General features: G+C 39.2%; 1 protein-coding gene across 1 annotated transcript in view; it reads left to right on the top strand.

Annotated features, from left to right (window-relative positions):
- The first annotated feature begins 4,647 nt into the window (after positions 1-4,647).
- LOC118827966 (prostaglandin reductase 2-like) overlaps positions 4,648-24,419 on the top strand; it is a 52,238-nt gene continuing 32,466 nt past the window's right edge. The window contains exons 1-2 of the mRNA XM_036734321.1: positions 4,648-4,741; positions 11,248-11,331. Coding sequence (XP_036590216.1) covers positions 11,295-11,331 — 37 coding nt within the window. The 5' untranslated portion in view covers positions 4,648-4,741; positions 11,248-11,294. The remainder of the gene's footprint in view (positions 4,742-11,247; positions 11,332-24,419) is intronic.

Genomic DNA, 24,419 nt, shown 5'->3' with positions numbered 1-24,419 from the left:
ATCTTCACAAGGATCCTGTGAGGTAAGTGGCACTCTCATTCCCATTTTACAGATGAGGAAAGTGAGGGAGTAACTTGCCCAGAGTCACAGAACTAGTCTCTGAGGTTAAATTGAAAGGTCTTGTCCCATGGAGGACAACTATTCTAGGCATTCTGTATATCAAGGTACCTAAAGCAGTCAGTCAACAAACAGTTATTAAGGACTTACTAGGTGGCAGACTCTGTGCAAAAACCAGTTCCTGCCCTCAAGGAGCTCACAGTCTAATGAGAGAGAACAAAAGCACAAACAAATAAGATACAGGCAGGATAAACTGGAGATAATCACTGAGGGAAAACACTACTAATAAGGGGATTCAGGGAAGGCTCCTTGTAGATGGAGGGATTTTAGCTGAGACCTGAAGGACACTATGGAAACCAGGAGGGGGAGGGGAGGAGGAGCAGCATTCCGGGCTTGGGGGACAGTCAGAGAGAATGCCCAGAAGCCCCAGATGGGATGTCTGATTCCCAGAACAGCAGAAAGACCAGTGTCACTGGATCTTAGAGTATGTAAGGTATAAGAAGGCTAGAAAGGTAGGAGAGGGATAAATTATCAAAGACTTTAAAAGTCAAAACAGAGGACTTTATAATTGATCCTGGAGGTCCTAGGGAGCCTCTGGAGTTCATTGAGTGATTGGGGTGAAGGTGACATGATCAGAACAGCACTTTTGAAAGAACCACTTAAGAGTTGAGTGAAGGATAGATGGACTGGAATGGAGAGACACAGAGAGACCAACTAGAAACCTATTACAACAGTCCAGGCATCAGGTTATGAGGTCTGGCACGAGGGTTGTGGTTGTGATTGTTGGTCCTTTATTCTCAAAGAGGACCATGACATCAGGGAGGTGATGCCATGACTTGCAATTGACTTTGATTTGAGTGAGGGAGGGCTGTGCAAAGTCAGCAGCCTCACTTTCTCCTCCAGAGCCATCTGGGTTCAGTGGCCAGATGTAGAGCAGGATGACTGCAGATGGCCCCCAGGGTTGTGGTTGTGTCAAAGAGGCACAATGAAGGGAAGGAGCACAAAGTATTTACTGAAATAGCATAGTAGGAACAGTGACAACAAAATATTTCCACAAACCTGGGGCATACAGTCCCCTAAATCCCCTTGGCATCAGAGGAAGAAAGGATACACAGAGGGAACTCATGTGGCTAAGACATATGGAAGCCACTCATGCCTCTGAAACTTCAGGGCTACAGGAGGACTGATGGCCTCGAACCATTTTCTCCAATCTCAGTCACATAGTCTCTGCCAGTCTCCATTGGACTCTGCTAGATATTGCTTCAATGCTTGGCTGTAGTCACCCCTGCCCTCAGTTTGGGGCTCAGCTGACATCTTGGCCTAGCATATTGCTATGCACTTTTGCAAAGAACCGGAACCCAAGGAGAGTCTTGGGGATTGCCATCTCCTGACCAGGATCTCTAGAGGCCAAACTCTGCTCCTCACACTAATATGACTTGATTTTGCAACTGGTCTCTTCTCACAGGCCATACATAGCCTATGCCTCCTATGTCTACTTGCTTCTAAAATAAGCCATTGCTGTTGGGGGAATCCAATACAAAAACTAATGACCAGGGGGTCACAGAGTTTGTGCAACCACTATTAATTCTGAAACTACCAAAGAGCTCACACAGGTTATCACAACCACAATTAAATCTTTTTGTTCATTTGTTTGTTTGATTGGTTTTTTAATTAATTAATTTAATTTTGGTCTTCAACATTTACTTCCATAAGCTTTTGTTTTAAAATTTCTCCTCTTCCCTCCCCTTCCCCCCTTCCCAAGATGGTATACACTCTGATAAAGGCCCTACATACCTATATATTCTTATTAAACATATTTCCACATTAGTCATGTGGTAAAGAAGAACTAGAAGGAATGGAAGGAACCATGAGAAAGAAAAAACAAAACAAAAAGAGAGAGAGAGAGAGAGAGCAAATCGTATACTTCGATCTGCATTCAGACTCCCTACTTCTTTCTCTGGATGTGGACAGCATTTTCCATCATGAATCATTTGGAGTTGTCTTAGATCCTTGCATTGCTGACAAGAGCTAAGTCTATCAAAGTTAGTCATAGCACAATGTGGCTGTTACTACAACCATAGTTAATTCTGAAAAATATAAAATAACTTATCCAGGTTATAAGCAAAAAGCTTTCCTTGTTGCATTGGAGGAGGGAAACTAGACACACGTGCCAGGACATCCTCTGGGTGGAGACCCATTTTACTGAGGCCAACTCTTGATACATATGACAATAGCTACAAAGTGAGCTGGAGCCCTGACAATGAGAGGTAACAGCAACAATGAAGCAAGTTTGATTTACAGCAGGGCTTCATCACTGGAACATGGGTCCTGCAGGTGGTTGTCCAAGATCAGAGACCTCCTAGGGCTCATGTGAAACAATTCTGGGATTGTGCTGCAGCAGAGTTTATCCAGAGGGTGAGCACAAAGGATTGTTGTTATGCCAACCTCAGGGCACAGCTTGCTTGCTGGGCCTTAGCTCCAGCAAACAGGGTCTCTCCTAATAGTGAAAAGAAAGGAGTAAAAAGAGAGGGGTGGTCTTGGCATGAGGATCCTGAGAGAGGGAAGAAGTGAAAGGAAGAAAGAGATATCTTCTAAACACTTGCTGTACTCTCCAAGAAATACAAAGGAAAAAGGTGAAGACTAAGTTATTCCATAGCAGACTTTCATTTACACTGATTCTGAAGTCTGATTGCTAGCAGATTCACTCCTCTTCTCTCAGTCCTTGCTGTTTAGTAAGTGGGTGCACAAAAGGATACTGGCATATCTATTTCCTTTGCCAGTCCTTATCAGAGTTTGCAGACTCTTTCCCAAGCAAATATATTGTTAAGCTGTGACTAGACGACTCAGGATCTGAAAAGGACTAAAGTCTTAGAACTTGGAAATGGTACCACTCCAAAAACGTAACCTTTACATCTCACTGTCTGTTACCTGCCCCTTACATCCTCTAATTTCATCAATCAACCTAGGGGATGTGCTTGAATTCACTGCCTGCTACAAGTGTAAATTAATACAATAAAAAGAAGAAAAGCCCGGATTAATTGTAAAGCACAATTCTGGTCCTTGAGAAGAGACAATGAAACATACTCCCCTCCCCACCTCTCCTCTTGGCAGTATGTTGTCAGAATTGGCCTTTGCGTTGCTACGTTTTTCTTTACCATTATTCTTTGTTACAATAAATGATCAGCTAGAACTTTCCCTGCAGTTTTGGGGATGGAGATGGCAGGGTTTGGGTAAAGGAAGAATTAAGTGAGTTTTACTGAGAAGTACGAAGGTGTCTTAAGACTTTTTTTGTTATGATGTTAGGCTGAGGTCTGTAAACATGAATGGGGCACAGGTTGACATCTTTAAAACCTTGACTCAGTTCAAGAACAATGGGATGCCAAAAGGCAGCATGGTACAGTGGGAAAAGCCCTGAATTTGGGGTCTGATAGCCATGGTTCATAGCATTATAGATTCAGACCTGAAAGGTTAAGTGACTTGTTCAAGATGACACAGATGGCAAGTGGCACAGCTGCTTATCAAACCAAGCTTCCACAGTGTTATTTGCCACTGCACCTGTGATGTTAGTTAAGTCTTTTATGGGCCTCAGTTTCCCTATCTGTTCAATGCAGGCGGTGGATTAGATAGGTAGATGATCATGATCACTAGCATGTTTGTAGTGCTTCAAGGTTTACAAAGCACTTTATAACTTTGATCTCCTGCTATCTTCCCATTCCTGGGAGGTAAGAGCTATTATCCCCATTGTTCAGAGAGAAAACTGAGGCAGAGATATATAGGCAGATGATTTATTAAATGTTTACTATATTCCAGGCACTGTGCTAAGTGATGGAAATACAAATACAAGTAAATAAGACAGTCCCTACACTCAAGTAGTTTATGTTCTATGATTCCTTCCAGGTGTAAATCACAGGAACTGAATAGGAGAGCCTATAGGGGAAGAAGGCATTTACACATTCTTCCCATTAGGGCTTCTTTACTTAGAATCCTAGAACCTGTTTTTAAAAATATTTTGATATTTTTATTAACCTCTATTAATTGTATTTCAATGTAATAGGTTTCCTTTGTAACCCTATGTATTTTATTTCATGCATTTTAACACATCATTCTGAGAAAGGGTCCATAGGCTTGACTAGGTTGCCAAAAGTATCTGTGACACACAAAAAGACTGAAAACTTCTGTCCCAGACTTTTTAACATCTAAAAACCAAAAACAATGCTAAAAAAAAAAAAAACAAATTAGGGTTTGCAAAGTACTTTTCAAATATCCCACTTGATCTCACAAAGAAAACCTGTATAGTGGGTACTATTGCTCTCCCATTTCCCAGGTAAGAAAATCGGGGTACAAAGCGATTGAGACTCGATCTGAGTCACCCAGTTAATAAGCGCTAAAGGTCATATTCAAATCAGATCTTCCTGACTCCAGGTCCATGGCTCTTTTCCATTTCGCTACCAAGGTGCCTTTGAAAGAGTAAGAGTTTCAAGTTGGGCTACCAGGGATGGCTTCTGGTAGGACAGAGCTGGCAGCCTTCCAACTAGAGCAAATGTGCTCGGCTACTCTGGGCTGGACCCAGAGGCGAAGAAGGAGCTCTGCGCATGCGCAGGGCAGGCTGTTTCAGCCTCTGCAGAACCCTTCGGAGTTCCTGCCTTTAACGCCCCACTGTGCTCCCAAGAGGACCTTCTTCCAGGTGAGTGACCGCCTCAGTGTCTGACTAAGGGTCTTCGCCCAGGACCTGCGGGTAATTTAGGGGAGCGAGGGAACTGAATAACTGTATTAGAGGAGGTGCACACTCCGGAAAACGCTGGGGGGGGAGTGGGCTCAAATACTGCCCCCCACCCCGCGCCTCCACCTCTACTTCCCCCTCCTGTGTAACCTAAGGTCGGCACCACCCCCCTCATGCCCTCTGGTCCCAGGACACTCGTATGCCTCAGTGGGTCTGCTGTGGGTATGATACTCCTAGGAACTGATTAGAACTGGAGCTGAGGGGACCTTTTAAAGACGGCCATCGCATCTGACCCTCATTTTCCAAGGAGGACACTGAGGCTCAGAGGTTAACTTGCCAGCGTCAGAGAGGTTAAATGATTTACCCAGAATCACAATGGAATTTTAATTCATGCCTTAGGAATCCCAAATTCTTCGTTCTTTGGCCTGCACCAAACCAAGTCAAGCATTTACAGAGCGCTTACCATGTGCCAGGTGTTAAGTGCTGGGGCTATGTCCTTGCTCTTAAGGAGCTCACAGTGTTGTTTTGGGGGAGACAGCATGCAAAACAACTGATAACTAACAGCTAATTTTGCAGACCAAAGGCAGTACTATTTAGGAGGACTTGCAAAAGGTGGCCCTTTAGCTGAGACTTGAAGGAAGCCAGGGAAATCAGGAGGCAGAGATGAAGTTGGAGATGTGCCCGGATTGGGGGAACAGCCCGCAAAATGCAGTTGGGTGATGATAGTGTCCTGTCAGAGGAACTGCTGGGAGGCTAGTGTCAGTGGATGTAGGGAAGGGAGTAGAGTATAAGAAGACTGGAAAGCCAGTGATGGGGAATTCCTCAACCCCAGAGCTCCTGAAATCCTCCAGAGAGTAATCCTGTCCACTTCGGTGCCTTTGGTTGGTGGTCAAAACAGGAGGCCAGGCTAGAAAATAAAAAGTTTAATTAGCATCAGCTGATCATTTGCCAGAAGCCCATCCAAGAGATACACATGTAGGGTTTACCACAGCTTTTGTTGTTCAGTCATGACTGACTGTCTGTGACCCCATTTGGTGTTTTCTTGGCAAAAATACTAGAGTGGTTTGGCATTTCCTTCTTGAGCTCATTTTGCAGATGAGTAAACTGAGGCAAACAGGGTTAAGTGACATGCCTAGAGTCCCACAGCTTGGAGAAGAACTATTTATCACCAATTGCAAATCAACAATTATGGAACTTCATAATGTTAGGATATTTTATTGTCAGGCAGGAAATGATTTCATGCCAGCCAGGAAACAGGCTTTCTTTTTCAAGTATATATGATTGCCATCTTCACTCTCCACTTCCTCTCCCCAGAAGAAGTTGCAATAACTGGGCATGCTGGACATTAGTGGATCACAATCAAGTTGTTTATGAAGCAACAAAAAGTGATTGATTTTTACTTTACTTTTAAAACTGTTATCTCCTGGGTCAGCCAGACTGGAACCGGTCTCTACCCTGTGAGTGACTCAAGCCAGACTAAACTGGCTAAAGACAGGAGAGTCAGGAATCAAACAGAAGTTTAATTTCAAAGTGAGGAAAATGGATTTTGAGCAAGGACACATTGCTGGACCTCATCCCTAGTAGGGTGGGCCTGAGGCAGTGTGGGGAGATCTTAATACTTATTCCTATGTTTTAGAAGTGAGTTGTAGCCCTAACAATGTGGGATAACAGCAACAATGTGATGTTTGCTTCATAGCAGGGCTTCATAACCAGAAACAGTTCTGAGATCATCCGGAGGGTGAGCACAAAGGATTGTTGTTCCACCAAGCTCAGGGCACAGCTTGCTTGCTGGGCCTTAACTCTGGAAAACAAGATGTCTCTTAATATTTTGACACCTGTGTTATATACACATTATTTTATTCCTCTGCCAATGTGTGATTTTATTCAAATGGCAGAAATGGAATATTAAGTGTGTACTACATGTCAGGCAGTAGCTTTACAAATATTATCTCAAATGATCTTCACAACAATCTTGTGAAGTAAGCTGCTATTATTATCTGCATTTTACAATTGAGGAAACTGAGGTAAACAAGTGACTTGCTCAGGGTCACACAGCTAGTGTCTGAGCTCCCATCTGAACTCATTTCTTCCTGACTCCATACCCAATCCTGTATCCACTGTGCCATCCTATCTCTAACAGAGACCTTTTAGTACCAAGTATCCACTGTACTTAATCTAAAGAATAAAAACATTTCCAGTATACATATACTGGAAGTATACCAAGTGTACCAGCATATTTTTTTTTTACCAAGCAAGTAATATTACAAAAAGATTGTTTTCTTTTAGGAGATAATTAACATGCTTCTTGGAAAATGAAAGGAGAAACTAGAGCAGAAAGCAAATTTCAAATTTCACGTGGAAGGGATAATATGGTTGTATTCTTGTCGATGCTACTGTCGCCCTTCCATGATTCAGATAATCTTGGTGTTTAAATATAACTTTTAAATCTTGATATTTGCATTATGGTTTGTTTAAGCCTACATTTGCCCTGTTTGGTAGGAGCTAGGTGGCACAGTGGATCGAGTGCCAGGCCTGGAGTCAGGAAGACTCATCTTCCTGAGTTCAAATCTGGCCTTAGACACTTACTAGCTGTGTGACCCTGGGCAAGTCACTTAACAGTGCTTGCCTTAGTTTCCTCATCTGTAAAATGGGCTGGAGACAGAAATGGCAAACCTCCAATATCTATGTCAGGGAAACCCAAAATGGAGTCACAAAGAATTAGACACCACTGAAAGGACTGAACAACAATGAGCCTTGTTTGGTAGGTGATGTACCTGGTTTACCATTGTTTAAAAATAACCAATAAGTCACACAGAAAAATGCATAACTTCACTCGGGATTAAAAAGATGCAAATCAAACGCACCCTAAAGTATTATTATATACCTATTAAATCAGCAAAAACAGTTAAAAAAAACCTCTCAATATTAGTGAGAATATGGTTGAGTTAGTAATTTTACTTTAGGAACAAATCTCAAGGAAATAACCAGAGAGGAAAAAAAACCATAATTAGTACAGTAATGTTCAGAATAGTGTCATTTGCAATAGTAGTAGTTGATGTCATAGAGAGTGAGTAGATAAAAGATAATGAAATATTATTTTGCTACCAGCGCTCAGCATTCCCCTTTCAAAGTGTGAACACCTTTCTCTGAGTGAACAGAAAGGGAATGTGATTGGCTGGGCTGAAAATGGATCATGCACCTGAGGGCTTTAAATAGAGTTGGGCATTTCTGGAGTTCTAGCCTAAAACTGCCTCAGGAGGAAACCAGTTAGGGGAATTGGGGAGTGGGGGTGATTACTGTCTATGTAGATGCATTACATAGCTATGGGGGAACTCTACAAAGAGAGAGGGACCTGCAGTTGTGAGTTAGTTGACTTAACCACAAGTATTTCCTACATGTACACCTCCTTACATTGTACTTAAAAGTTTGTGCCCATCCTTTCTGTTGAGACACACACACACACACTCTCTCTATATATATATGTATATATGTATGTATGTATATGTATGTATGTATGTATGTATTTTTACTGGGAGAGTTTTAATTTGCCTACTTAGTAAATGCCTTTGCTAAGAGCCAATCCTGTCTATTGGCTTACTGCTGGGAACATTAGTTGTAGGTTCATGAAGTATAGTGTCTAGGTACCCTAGAACCTATGGGAATAACAGCTGCCTTCTGGGGGATCCAACCTACAAGTAACATGTTGGGGAAGAAGCCCAGACAGGGTGCAGCAGTAAAAAAAATTAGAAACAATCCATATGTCCAAAATTATAGTTTACTAGGTTAAATTTTTTTATCAACATTTTATATACATTCATTTAATCTTTAAAATAGCCATGTGTGGTAAATAGTATTAAGTCTATTTTAAAATTTAGAAAACATGCCCTTAGGGATTGAATGACTTTTTCAAAACTAATAAACCCTGATTTTCTAATTTGACTTTGTCAAGTGTTCCTTCCACTATCACAGTGTCCCATCACACTGGATATTATATAGTTGAATCCTAGGAAAAGTAGTGTAAGAAGTGAGTTGTCTTGGACATGCGTGCTTCTCTACTAGTGCCCCAGGTTTATTGGGGGAGTGTTTTGTAGCTCCTGTTTTTACTATGCCAAACAGTGAATGCCTTTGACCTAATTTCGATAAATGCCTTGTTGAATGCATTTAGCTCAGAAGCTGTAATTTCAGCAATGTGTACCTGCATGGTGTCTTAAACCTAGTGTGATTGTGCCCTGGTGTTGAAGGCCAGAGCTTACCAGACTGATCTTGTACTTCATGTCTGATTTTGGAAAACATGAAACACTCATGGATAATCTGACAGTTAACAAAAGGACATTTGCTCAGTCGTAGCAGGGGAGGATATTTTGAAGGACACTGTTGATTTAGCTAAGCACATCTATGTTGTCCATGCTGGTCCACCAGTCAAGCATCAGAGAGCAGGGAGCAAGGACACCAGGGTGCCACATCAATGGCCTGAGCCAATTAAAAATCGAGATCAGTTTCAATATCTTTTGAAGAAAAACTAGCGTTGCCTACATGGAGTGGAGCCTTTGGATATTGCTCTTATCACACCTTGGGGAGTAAAACCTATAAGTGTGAACCAGAGGAGTAGCCCCAGAGGTACTGCATATATTTGAAACTTTCATGGGGAACTGAATATTTGCAGGGGGAGGTATAAAATAAACAATGCTGTTTTCGTTTTAAAGATCATTTACAATCATTCTCAAATGCTAGTCTTTAATAAAGAAAGTTGATTATACATAGATATATAATATCTGTACTATAACATACATAAATATGTATGTGTGTTTGGGAGAGAGAGAGAGAGATTTTGAGATTGTAGTGGACATAACTGATAGGAAAGCACTCATTTTTCACTATTTTTGTGAGCTTGAATAAAGCTTGGGATTGAATGGAGTGGGGAAAGAAAGGTAGCCCTGCTGGGAGTGAGAAGACAAACTGCTTGCAGAAATGGTAGGGGACTTTTATGTTGATGTGATGTCAGAACTGGCTGGGCAAGTTGAGCTGGTTGCCATGCTTGAGGCAAAGTATACCTAAGTCAAACAGAGTATGGAAACCACCACAATTAGCTAGTACTTTGTATAGATTATGAAGCTGTAGAGACTGACTAGAAGACAAAATACAGAGAAATGATTACGTTTTCAAGTGATGGACCAAGCAGGATGTCCAGGGAAAAGAAGCACAGAGGAGACTTGGATGCTACCTTCAACAAACTTTCTAATTCTCCTCATATGCTATTGGGATCTCCCAGTCTGGTGTCTGAGTTTGTTTATGGAGGGAAGAGGATTTACCCTCTGGGAAGAGAAAGGGTTTCCTTTTATGCAGCCCCATGCTAATTGAGACTCACATGTGGGCTCCACTTCTGTTTATTACCTGTTGTAATAGACTTAGCATTCATTTTGCTTGTGATGGTGGGGTGGAAGTGATGTGCACCTAGAAACAAGACGTTCTGATATTTTCTGATATTGATTTTCATGTAGGGATAAATATGAACCAAATCAGTGTTGATTCTATCACAGTGTTTCTTGCTTCCAACCCTTTTCATGTTCATACAGCTACCACTCTTATTTAGGCCCTCCCCACCACTCTGCTTTTGTCTCCTAATTTGTCTTTCTGCATGCAGTGTCTCCAACCTCCACAAAGCTGCCAAATTGATTCCTTAAAAGTTCAAATCTGACCATTCCACTCCTCTCTCAAGAAATGACAGTGGCTCCCTATTGTCTCCAGAATCAAGAACAAACTCCTCTGTTTGACATTTAATATCCTTTACCGTCTAGGTTCAGTTTACCTCTCCAGACTTCCATTAATCCTTCTTCATGAACTATCTGGCCCAACCAAACCAATCTGGCCTGCTTGTTGTCCTTCATACATAAGAACCCATTGTCATGCCTTAGCAGAGCTGTCCCCTGTGTCCTCCATGTACTCCTTTCCTGCCTTGGCCTGACATCAACAGTTTGCTTAAATAAACCAAGTTGGAGTTTCTTTAATTGCATGCCAATATCTTTGTTTTATTTTCTTTTTCTAGTCTTAGATTTATTTTGATCTTTGTTCCAACAAGTTAGGTGAAGCTGACTTTACACAGGCAGCTAATTCAGGTAGGAATGCAACATTAGTAACCAGTTGTTATCTATCTGTTAAAATAAGCTTCACTTTTATGATGTCCTGTGCCTGCTGACTCCCTACCCAAAGAAAGTATTCATGATATTTGGACATGATTTTTATAGGCATTAATTTTATAATCAGATAGCAGGACCAGCTTTGGAAGAAAATGTCATTTGGGAGTTTTCAATTGAGTAAGCTTTGAGAGGACCAAGAGCTGCACTACCTGTTTGAGTAAATGATACATATGCTGCTTTAATCCAGTTGGTAACATAGACATGATCTTAATGCATTTCTTTTATTCCTTTAATTATTCAATTTTTTGAAACTCTTCTTTGGTTTTGAATTTTTAGGAAGCTCTGAAGATAGATCTTTGTAGGTCTACTGCCTGAACGTAGTGATGCGTGTTCATAGAGTTGTACTGAATTCCCGACCTGGTATGTATTTGCTTATGATTAATATATAGCTGTGGCTACTTGTTACTTCTTAAAGAGATAGAAATCATAACAACAGTTATTGGCCTAAAATGCAAAAAAAGGTGATAGAAAATAGTGTTATGTTAGAAAATTGTCCACAGTGGTACAGAGCCCAAAGCACATGAGCAAACATCTACAAAACTCTTCTTTGTATTCCTTACCCTGGAATCGTTTGCAATAATTAGAATGATATGAAGTAGAATAGATTCTTTTTAATTGTTCTTTTTAAAATTTATTATTGATACTTAAAATGTATTTTCCCACTTCCTATAGAAAGTATCGATCTACTTCTATGCCATTTGTCTAACTTTAATCATAGAAGCTTAGACCTAGAAGAGGTTCCAGAGGTCATCTAATTCATCCCTTCACAAGCTTTATGTATTCTATAGGTTGTCGATAGGTAAGATCTCTTGATGGATCAATTTTTACTGTCCTACCCTGACTGACTATAGAATAGTCACTACTGTCTTTCATGTAATAGCCTTCCTTATCGCATAGTGTCAAGAGCATTAGATTTGTAATTAGATGACTGGGTTCAAGTCCTGGCTGTACCACTTATAACTTTGTGACCTCTGGCAAATCACTCACCTCTTGGGTCCTCAGTTTCTATGTCTATAAAATTAAGAGATTGGACTAGAATCCTCAAAAGTTCTCGAAGTATGGTTTGGGGCCCCCTGAAGGGTTCCAGGTCAAAACAGTTTTCATAATAGTGCAGAGATGTTTTAATTTGTAATATGGTAAAAACCCACAAATATACACCACACAAACAAAAAATCTGTCTGGTTTCAAATTGTATGTGTCAGTCAATCACTAAACATTTATTAAGGGCTTACCATTTGCTAGGCAATGTGCTAAGCACTGGAATATGAAACTGTGAACCTCCATGTAATACCACTTCCTTAAAAAAAAGCATATTCTATATATTAACTTTCAAAACTGGCCTGCTTATTTGTGCTTCCTTCTGAATTCCCTTGTGTTCCCTCATGTGCATGTAAAAAAAAGTGCTTCAATAGTCCTTCTTTCAACCTCTCCCCTTTCCCTCAATTAAAAATGAAGAGAAAGTGCAGTGGAAAAAAAATAATGGACTAGTCAGGAGACTTGGGTTTGAATCCTTGTTCTGAAAGTAATTATATGACCTTGGTTATGTCATTTAACGTTTCCAGGTTTCTCTTTTCTTGTCTGGAAAATTAGGCAAATAATTTCATTAACTACCTTACAAGCTTGCTCTGAGTTATTGCTATTATCATTATTATTATTATACTTTGTATTTCATCAGCAAACGCACAGATTTATCTATCTGCATCTGACACCAAGCTCTGTATAAATTCATATTTTCCTCAGTTGCTTTTTGATATTGCACAAATTCTTCTGACATCTTCCTGTACCATTTTTCCAATGAGCTAGCCTGTCTGTCTGCTTGACAAGGAGATTAAGTGCTTACTAATCAGTGTGATTTGGGGACTATTTCAGCCTCCGTGTTGTGGTAACTATTTTACAACCGCTAAATTTCTCAAGAAAACAGAAGTCTTTGTAAACATTCTTATTTTCAAGTTGACAACTTGTTTTAAAACATGGTTTATAGTTGCTGCAATCATATATAGTGATTGGCCTTTCACTTTTACTCCTTCCCCCATCCATTGAGAAGGTGAGAAATAGGATACCCTTATAGATATGAAGTTCTGCAAAACATATTTCTACATTAGCCATATTGGCCCCCCCCCCCACAAAAAAGGCAAGAAAAATAAAGTGAAAAAAATATGCTTCAATCTGTACTGAGTTCATTGGTTCCCTCTCTCTCTGGAGGTGGATAGCATTTTTCGTTGTGAGTTCTTTGTAATTGTGGTTGGCTGTTTGATTGTTCAGAGGAGCTAAATCTTTTGTAGTTGATTATTGTTACAATGTTGCTGTTACTGTATACAATGTTCTTCTAGTTCTGCTTACTTCACTTTGCATCAGAACATACATATCTTCTCAGGTTGTCCTGAAGCCATCCCCTTCATCATTTCTTACCACACAATAGTGTTCTATCACAGTCATATATTTGGTGTTTACTTTGACCTTTGCTCTAACCAGTCAAAGATCTGATTGCATGCAGACAGTTGTTTTCTCTCTAATAGAATATTGTGGATTTAATTTTTTTTTGTTTTGTGCTCACCAAGTACAATGATAAAGCTTTTTAAGTAGTCTATGAACCTTTGATCTCTTATTCTTTGCTCATGAATCATATTTCCAAAAACAGTTTTTGTTGTTCTTTGAAGGTACGCATTTTTTAATGAATTTATTGAGTATCAAAGTCCATGTTAATTAAGCCACAGCTATCTTCATAGGGATATGATGTTTGCTTAATCTTATGTCTGGAGTACTGAAAATCTGCATGACAAAGTATCCCACACAAAGGTTATCTTTCCTCTACCTTTGGGCTTGTGAGTAAAACAAAACAAAAAACAAAATAAAACCTAACAAAAAACCACCTCTCCAATTGTTTTATTTTCTTTCTGAGGTGAACTTCAAAACTGTTCTTAAAAATATCTGTGATTTCCTTATATTGTCCATTTTCATTTATGATGTGAATGTCTCCATGTTCCTGGGTTATTTCTATTATTAGAGATTACACTAAGAATCCAAAGAGTTAAATATTTCGTAACTATCTAAAAATTTCTCTCACTGTGGAAGCCAAAGGAAGTCACCTCGAATTGAGGACTTCTGTACTGTTATGATCTACATTAAGGAAAACCGAGACACAAAGTTCTGATAATGATCAATTCATTAGTGAAGCCTGAATTTGCCAGTAAACAGAATCCCAGCCTCCTCATCTAGCTACGACCCCAAATGCCCAAATGAGGGGAACAGCCCTGTTTTATAGACAGAGGAACATCCCAGAAATAGAAGGCATCATCATAGATGGAGAACACAATATGATTGGCTACAGAGCCTGTAGCATCATAGGCATGGGGGACAATATGCTTGGCTGGAGATTGGGAATGCAGGACTAGCAACAACCCCTCCTTCCCTTCTGACTGATGAAGTCCACCTGCATTCTGCAAGACTAGCTAAAGGTTTGTAGTTACCAGGCCAAATTTCAGAGAAGGGCAATTAGAGATAGCAGTACTTGCATCCTGCAAATACTGCTAGAGGAACAAAGATAATAGGTTACTTTTAATTAAGGTGATCTACAGTAAAGCTGAACTTTTAAACTCATTTAGAAGGGAAAACTGAACTTCTGAACCTATGAACTTCTGAACAGTGGTGGGATTCAAATGAATTAAGAACCAGTTCTCCATGGAACCGAGAAGAGGTGCCACCACCACCGCTGACATGGCAGGTGCCAGCCCTGCCCCCACTAACAACTGATTCACTTAACTCAACCTAAAATTTGGTACGGGTTCTCCTGAACCAGTGCAAACCAGCTGAATCCCACCACTGCCTCTGAACTTAAAGAGTAAGAAAGTGACTTGGATAGTTATACAAAATGTAAGCAGTGTTACACAATAAAATAAATTACAAAATAAAGCCAGTTCATTAAAGGTTAAAGTACATTTGGTTTTCTCAGTACTTTTAAATATTTAATGAGTTACTGTGGCTAAAAATGATTCCTCACTTGGTAGTCAATCTTCTGGTAGTCAGCCTTTAGATACATTGGTCCTGGGACCAAGTCTGTATTGTAAGCTCGTATTCAAGCCTTGTGACCTTGGGTGGGCACTGCCAGCACAAACTCCATTATCATAGCCGTGGTCTTCAAGGCATTACATTATTATTACATCTATATCGTGGCAAATGGGCAGCTAGGTGTCCATAGAGATAGAGTGCCAGACATAGTGCTAGAGATAGTTGATAGAGTGCCAGGCCAGGAATCAGGAAGACTCATCTTTGTGAGTTCAAGTACAGTCTCAGAAACTTACTAGTTGTGTGACCCTGGGCAAGTCACTTAACCCTTTTTGTCTCAGTTTCCTCATCTGTAAAATGAGCTAGAGAAGGGAATGGCAAACCACTCCAGTATCTTTGCCAAGAAGACCCAAATGGGGTCATGAAGAGTCAGACACAGTGGAAAATGATTGAACAACAACAGAATATTATAGCAAAGGACTGAAAATTTAATAGAATTCAAAACTTGGGATCCCTATCAAAACAGTAGTAGAAAGAATAATTTAACTAGAAATCAGAAGCTTTGGAGTACTAGTCCTGGCTCTGGCACCAATTCTTTGTATAATTGAGGGCAAATCACTTAGCCTTTGTGGACCTCCATTCCTATAAAATTAGGGAGTTTTGAACCAGATGACCTTTAAAAGGCATTTTTAACTTGAAAGAGCTTATCATTCTATGCTGTGATTCTATGGTTATTATTTATTTTAATTATAGAATCTATGGGAAAATTAATATGTTAAGATACCCTTTTAAGACTTCAGTGGAGCTGTGATCTCATTCACGTGGGTTCTCCTGCCAAAAGAGCAGGGCCTTGTTCTAGATCTCTTGACATCACATGGGTGCTAGTGTAGCACATGGATTGTTATTTCTTTGCTCTTGCTACATTTTCTTTTCTGCTCACAAATCTCTGATGGTATCTTTTATGCCACTTAAATAAATGCAGCCTACTTGTGCTCACTGTGCCAAGCCCATGTTCATCTGCAGGATCTGTCCAAGATATAAGATCATAGGTTCATAGATTTAGAGGGGAAAGGGATCTTAGAGGTCACTGAGTCCAGTTTTGTTATTATGCCAGTAAGGAAACTGATGCCCAGAGAGGTTAAGTGACTTAACAAAGGTAAGCCCAGGTCTTCCTCCATATTTACTGCTCTTTCCACTGAGTAGTGCTGTCATTTTATGGGTGGACCACATTATTGGTTTTCCATCCAGCTGCGTATTGTTGTCTGGGCAGTTAACTTTCTCCATCCACAAGATTCTTCCTGTGCATAAAGTTAGGACATACTCTTCTGAGAAATTATGGAATGTTGATGATGTGAAGATTAGTCTTTGTTTCATAGAAAAGTTTGAGGGTCACAGAAAGCACTATCTATTTTTTCAAATGTGGTCCAGCAGGCTGGTTTTAGGGAAACCTGGGAAGACTTGTATGAACTGATGGAGAGTGAAATGAACAGAAGGAGAACAATTGGTACAATGACAACATTGTAAAAGCAAACAACTTTGAAAGACCTAATAACTTTGGTTAATTAATGACCAACCACAATTCTAGAGGACTGGTGATAAAGCATACTACTTGCCTCTTGACAGAGAGGGAATGGATTCAAGTTGCTGATGAGACTTATACTTTTGGACACAGCTTATTGTGAGAATTTGTTTTGCTTGACTATTCATATTAGTTGCAAAAGTTTTTTTCTGCTTCATTTGAGTGGGAGGAGTTAAAGGTAGCCATGCCATTAAAAAAAAGATCGTTAAAACATGTTTTTGAAAGGAATACAGAGAAAGGCCAAAAGGATCAACAAAAAGCTGGACAGCTTTGAAAGTAATATGTTTAATATATACTTAAAAAGAAGAGCAATCTGTACATAATGGAGATTCAGTTTCCTGTACAGTCATCTCTGTTCTACTGCATACATGGAAGTGCTCATTTTAGTTGATGTTTGTAAAAGTCAGAATAAAAAAATGGGGGGAAAACTCCGATTGAAATCTGATCTACTCCCTTCCTTCTATTCATTTCTGGGCCCAATTCATTGTCCCTCTGCAGTATCTTTCCAAGATACATCTACTGATAGACTACCTATGTAGGTTGTCCATTCTACTAAATATCATTGACTTAACAATGGGCATTCTTTTTAAAGAATGAAATAGTCATTTCCTCCCTCACTTGTAACAAAAATTGCAGCTAAACATCATAAATCAATCCAGACGAGGGCATTCTTCATTTACTTGATTCTTCCTGTGAATTCTTTTATTTCTTTTTAATTTCATTAATTAATTAATTTACTTATTCGTTCATTCATTTATTTAATTATTTATTATTTTTATTTTTTTTTGCTTCCACATTTTTTTTATTTAATATATTTAGTTTTCAGCATTGATTTTCACAAGAGTTTGAATTACAAATTTTCTCCCCATTTCTACCCTCCCGCCCACTCCAAGATGGCATGTATTCTGTTCCCCAGTCAGCCCTCCCTTCTGTCACCCCACTCCCCTCCCATCCCCTTTTCCCTTCCTTTCTTGTAGGGCAAGATAAATTTCTACGCCCCATTGCCTGTGTATCTTATTTTCTAGTTGCATGCAAAAAACTTTTTTTTTTTGTTTTTGAACATCTGTTTTTAAAACTTTGAGTTCCAAATTCTCTCCCCTCTTCCCTTCCCACCCACCCTCCCTAAGAAGTCAAGCAATTCAACATAGGCCATATGCGTATCATTATGTATAACCCTTCCACAATACTCATGTTGTGAAAGACTCACTATATTTTGCTCCTTCCTAACCTGTCCCTCTTTATTGAATTTTCTCCCTTGACCCTGTCCCCTTTCCAAAGTGTTTGTCTTTGATTACCTCCACCCCCATCTGCCCTCCCTTCTATCATCCCCCCTTTTTTTATCTTCTTCTTCTTCCTTTTTTCTTGTGGGATAAGATACCAAATTGAGTATGTATAGTACTCCCTCCTCAGGTCAAATCTGATGAGAGCAAGATTCACTCATTCCCCCTCACCTGACTTCTCTTCTCTTCCTACAGAACTGCTTTTTCTTGCCACTTTTATGCGAGATAATTTACCCCATTCTATCTCTCCCTATCTCCCTCTCTCAATATATTCCTCTCTCATCCCTTAATTTGATTTTATTTCTTTTAGATATCTTCCCTTCATCTTCAACTCACCCTGTGCCCGCTATCTCTCTCTCTCTCTCTCTCTCTCTCTCTCTCTCTCTCTCTCTCTCTCTCTCTCCATATATATATGTACGTATATACATACATACACACTCATATATACATATATACACATAAACATATATATATATATGAATATTCCCTTCAGCTACCATAATACAGAGGTTTTATGAATCATACACATCATCTTTCCATGTAGGAATGTAAACAAAACAGTTCAACTTTGGTAAGTCCCTTGCAATTTCTTTTTCTTGTTCTTTTTCTTGATTACCTTTTCATGCTTCTCTTGATTCTTGTGTTTGAAAGTCAAATTTTCTATTCAGCTCTGGTCTTTTCACTGAGAAAGCTTGAAAGTCTTCTATTTTATTGAAAATCCATATTTTGCCTTGGAGCATGATACTCAGTTTTGCTGGGTAGGTGATTCTTGGTTTTAATCCTAGCCCCATTGACCTCCAGAATATCGTATTCCAAACCCTTCGATCTCTTAATGTAGAAGCTGCTAGATCTTGGGTTATTCTGATTGTGTTTCCACAATACTCAAATTGTTTCTTTCTGGCTGCTTGCAGTATTTTCTCCTTGATCTGGGAGCTCTGGAATTTGGCAACAATATTCCTAGGAGATTTCTTTTTGGGATCTATTTGAGGAGGTGATCGGTGGATTCTTTCAATTTCTATTTTGCCCTGTGGCTCTAGAATATCAGGACATTTCTCCTTGATGATTTCTTGAAAGATGATATCTAGGCTCTTTTTTTGATCATGGCTTTCAGGTAGTCCAATAATTTTTAAATTATCTCTCCTGGATCTATTTTCCAGTTCAGTGGTTTTTCCAATGAGATATTTCACATTGTCTTCCATTTTTTCATTCCTTTGGTTCTCTTTTATAATATCCTGATTTCTCATAAAGTCACTAGCTTCCACTTGCTCCAATCTCACTTTTAAGGTAGTATTTTCTTCAGTGGTTTTTTGGACCTCCTTTTCCATTTGGGTAATTCTGCCTTTCAAGGCATTCTTCTCCTCATTGGCTTTTTGGAGCTCTTTTGCCATTTGAGTTAGTCTATTTTTCAAGGTGTTGTTTTCTTCAGTGTATTTTTCAGTATTTTTTTGGGTCTCCTTTAGCAAGTCATTGACTTGTTTTTCATGGTTTTCTCGCATCCTTCTCATTTCTCTTCCCAATTTTTCCTCTACTTCTCTAACTTGCTTTTCCAAATCCTTTTTGAGCTCTTCCATGGCCTGAGACCAGTTCATGTTTTTCTTGGAGGCTTTTGTTGTAGGCTCTTTGACTTTGTTGACTTCTTCTGTCTGTATGTTTTGGTCTTCTTTGTCACCAAAGTAAGATTCCAAAGTCTGAGACTGAATCTGGGTGTGTTTTCGCTGCCTGGTCATATTCCCAGTCAACTAACTTGACCCTTGAGTTTTTCAGCAGGGTATGACTGCTTGGAGACTAAAGAGTTCTATGTTCCAAGCTTGGGGGGATGTGCCAGCTCTGTCATACCAGCACTCCTCCTTCCCCAAGAACCCCCAACCCAGACTGGACTTAGATCTTCACTCCTGCTCTGATCCGCCACTTAATTCCTCTCCCGCAGTTTTTCCCGCTAACCTTCTCTGTTGTCTTTGGTGTTTGTGGGTTGAGAAGTCTGGTAACTGCTGCAGCAGACAGATTCAGGGCGCTAGGGCACACTCCACCTGGCTCCTGGTCTGGTTTTTCTACGCCGCCCAGGCGGGGCTCTGCTCCATTCTGCTCTGCTCCCAGCTCCATGAGGGATAGACCTCACCCAGAGACCATCCAGGCTGTCCTGGGCTGGAGCCCTGATTCCCTCTGCTCTTTTGTGGGTTCTGCAGTTCTAGAATTGGTTCAGAGCCATTTTTATAGGTTTTTTGGAGGGACTCAGCGGGGAGCTCACACTAGTCCCTGCTTTTCAGCCACCATCTTGGCTCCACCCCCACCCTTCCTGTGAATTCTTTTCTGATTATGGATCTCATGTAGGAGACCCTGCTGTGTTCTAGGAATTGATACAATCAGCACAAATGTCATCCATGAATAGGATTACCTAAAAGATCTTAGTAAGTTGTAGGAATAAATTTCATACTCTGTAGTTTAGTCACAAGCCTGCAAAAAACAATTTTTAAAAAAATTTATACTATCCTAATTTAGTAGTCCTACTTAGAAAGAAACACTGCCTCCTTATGACCTTGAAAATCTCTTTTGACCAAGCAATTTGGGAGTTAAAGCATTATTGTGACAATAGATAAAATTCCAAAATGAGATAAAACATTGTTATGGTGCTCAGGGTAAAGTTCAGTTAATATTTTGCTTCATTAAACAGAACAATAATAATTTAATTTTCTGCGCATCCTTGAGGAATTATTTTCTTAAAATCACGTCAGTCCTCTTTGACCATTGCCTTTAAGGATTCTCCTTTCCAGCTGATTTGCTGTTGCTAGGCAATCCCTCTACAATTCTCTTATTAACTCACTATCTTGTTCTTCTCAGTGGCTCTTCCAAACCTTTTCATCCTTCCTTAAAACTCTCCTGGCTTGCCCTCTCCAAGCCCTCTTAGGTGACAACCTTTTCTCATATTTTACTGAAAAAATTGATGTTGTTTGTATAGAGTTCCCTCTTCTCCCTTCCTCCTCTTATCACTCAGATACCTTCTGCCATTATCTCTTCACCCTTGTCTCATGAAGAGTTGGCCCTACTGAAAAGGAGCCACATGTGCAAAAATATTTATAGCAGCTCTCTTTGTGATGGCCAAGAATGGGAATTGAGGGGATGCCCATCAATTGGGGAATGGCTGAAGAAGTTGTGGTATATGAATGTAATGGATTACTATTGTGCTATAAGGAATGATGAGCAGGTGAACTTCAGAAAAACCTGAAAGGGCTTATATGAACTGATGCTGAGTGACATGAGCAGAGCCAGGAGAACATTGTACACAGTAACAGCCTCTTTATGTGATGACTAATTTTCATAGACTTGGCTCTTCTCAGCAATGCAAGGATCTAAGACAACTCCAAAAGACTTATAATGAAAAGTGCTGTCCACATCCAGAGAAAGAACTATGGAGTCTGAATGCAGATCAAAGCTTAACTATTTACTGTCTTTTTGTTGTTGTTGTTTTGTCTTGTTTCTTTTTTCTCGTGGTTCCTCCCATTGGTTCAAATTCTTTTTTACAACATGACTAATGTGAAAATACATTTAATATGAATGTATATATAGAGTCTATATCAGATTGCATGTCATCCTCGGGAGGAGAGAGGAGGATAAAATTTAAAACTCAAAAGTTTATGGAAGTGAATGTTGAAAAATAAAAATGAATTAATTTTTTATAAAGAGTTAGCCCAACTCCTTGCCAAGGCACCTCTGCATGTTCAAGTGATGTCATTCCGTCTAGTCTTCTCTAATAAATTGCCGTCTCTGTCATTCCCACTTTCCGTCTTCAAACTCTCCTTGTCTGTTGGCTCTTTTCCTGCTATCTACAAACACTCCTGTGTCTCCTCCATCTTCAAAAAATCCTCAGGTGATCCTTCTGATCCCACCAACTCTCATTTCCTATCTCCCCTGTCTTTTGTATCTAAACTCCTTGAGAAGGCTGTTTACAATAGGTGCCTCCAACTTCTTTCCTCTCACTCTCTTAATAACGCAATAATCTGGCATTTGACCTTATCTTTTCCATTTCATCTGTTGTCTTCTTCCTTTATCCCTCACCTCATCCACCTGAAATTCCTTGCTCTAGTGTAAGATGGTGTGCTATTGTAGCACTTTACACGTATGTATACAATGTACATATACACTGTATGCTCAAAGATGTAGCTATGGAATGGCAGCAGCCAAGGATGGTTTCCAGGCTGTATCAGTAATTAAGATGGGACTTTCTTTTACTGTTTTCTCTTTTAGCACTTATTTAATCAAGTGCCCTTGATGAGTCTGGCCTTTGTTTCTTTGATTAGATAGGGAGTCTTTGATGACTTGCTTGCCTCAAGGGAAAGCCTAGTTTATTTGGGTTTGAGTCGCATGTTTGCAACGCTTTTAGGTCACAGATTCTCTGTTGCTGAAATCCCTCTATCGTTCCTTGATTCTGAGTTATGTTTTCCAACATATTTTTTGTCATCTTCCCAATACCGAACCTTTGCACTGAATTCACTGTGTTTATTTAGTATGGAGAGTCTTAAGTTCTTTGTAGAATTTCTCAACCTTTTGCAACTGATGTTGCAAAGGTACTATTATTTTTTTCTCATGCTTTGTTTATGCTCCTCTTGAGCGTTGCAATGGAAGATGACCAAATGTCTCCCAAAATGATGTTTCTTGTTGTCTTTTGAGGTATATTTTGAGGTATATCCCTAATTTTCAGTTCTGAAAACTTGTCAGCTATCCTATTTAACTATAATTTCCTTATATCTTCCAGTTTTCTTTATAGTTAGAATAGAATTATTGATATTCATTTCCTCCAGTAGTATGATAACTTAGTTATTAGACAGGGATTTTGCGTTTTGAGTGTTAACAAATTAATGTTTACGTGTGCTAAAAACTGTATTTCTTAGCATTGGCTTCCTAACCACACATTCTTCTGTTCTACTTGTCTACTTTTAGAATTCCTTTAATGTAAATTCTTTAATGTAAATTCTCAAATTTTGGATGAGAATTAAATTATCATCCTTATGGATAAGGATGGGAAATTTTTCCTACACACAGTTCAATATGAGAGACAGCATTGATATAGTGAATGGAAGGAAGGTGGACCACAGAGTCAGGAAGAATTGGGTTTAAGTCTTAAATTTTAAATCTTCAGAACTGAAACACAAACCTTTTTGTTTTTTACTTTCTAAATCCTTCTATAACTTTAAAACTGGTGGTTAGGTAGTTTAAAAATAAAAGGTTTAGTGATGAAAGTCTGATAGCTGAGTTATGTAGGAAAATGACACAAATACATAATACCAAGAACTGTTTCCCCACAGATCAGTGATCAAAGATGTAAACAAATAGTTTTCAAGAGAAGAATTGTAAAGTATAATAGATCATTTGAAAATATGCTCCAAATAGAGCATAGTAGCGTCAGCAAGACCTCGTTTCTAATTGTGCCTTGAATGTTCATTAGCTGTTTGCATTGAGCCAAATCACTTAACCTGTTAAAGCCTCAATTTGCTCTTCTGTAACATGAGGAAAATAATAACACCTTCCTCCCAAAGTCGTTGGGAGGACAAAATGAGATATACTGTGTAAATAGCTTTTTGCAACCCTTAAATGACAATATAACTGTAGCTCTTTATTATTATTCAGCTCTTAGGCTGAATTTCACAGCATGCAAATTGGGGGAAGGAGGGGATGAACATTTATATAGCACTTGGTACTGTGCTAAGAACTTTACAAATGTCTCATTTGATTGAATTGGAAAAGCTGACCAAAAAAATGGAAACAGTTGATTTTTGTTGGGTCTTTGGAAGACAGGCACATTCATATACAATTTTTAGAGTTGTGAATTGGTCCAGCTATTCTGGATAACAGTTTTTAATTATGCAAGAAAATAGTCGATATTGTCCATGCCCTTTGACTCAGTGATCCTACCATTGGGCATATATCCTATATAATCCTATAGAAGCAAAAGTCTAATATTTGCCAAAATATTAATTGTATCATCCTGGGGATTTCAGAGATTAGAAACAAAATGAGTACCTATCAATTGGAGAATGATATCTGAATATAATGGAATGTTATTGTGCATTAAGAAATGATGAGTGTGTCTCTGGACAAGACATTTAATCTCTCAGTGGCCCAAGCAAGCAGGAAAGTTCATAAGTTGTAGAGTAAGGATCTGTCAATACCTGGGTTCTTAATCTTTTTACTGAACATTTCTGAGAATGCTATTTATTACATGAGTAAAATAAAATGCACAGTATTACAAAGGAAACAATTTCTATTAAAATACAGTCAAATCTGAAACAAAAGAAACTATGATAATGGGGAATTCAGAGAAACATGGAAATGTTCATTTCAGGGTAGTGTGAATGGATGCAGAACAAAATATACATCATTAAAAGAACAATATACACTAGGACCGCAATGATATAGATGAAAATATTAAAAGGAAGTTGGACAGTGAATAATTGAAAAGCCAATAAAGATTCCAGAAGACAGATAATGAAACAGGGTACCCTCTTCACAGTAAAGAAGTAGGGAACTTCTAGGGCCTCATATTATATATGTTGTCAGATGCAATCTCTATATCAGATGTTTTTGCTTAACTGTGT

This window comes from Trichosurus vulpecula, chromosome 8 (genome assembly GCF_011100635.1).
Source record: "Trichosurus vulpecula isolate mTriVul1 chromosome 8, mTriVul1.pri, whole genome shotgun sequence".
Taxonomy (NCBI): domain Eukaryota; kingdom Metazoa; phylum Chordata; class Mammalia; order Diprotodontia; family Phalangeridae; genus Trichosurus; species Trichosurus vulpecula.
This window is presented reverse-complemented; position numbering and strand designations above follow the sequence as displayed.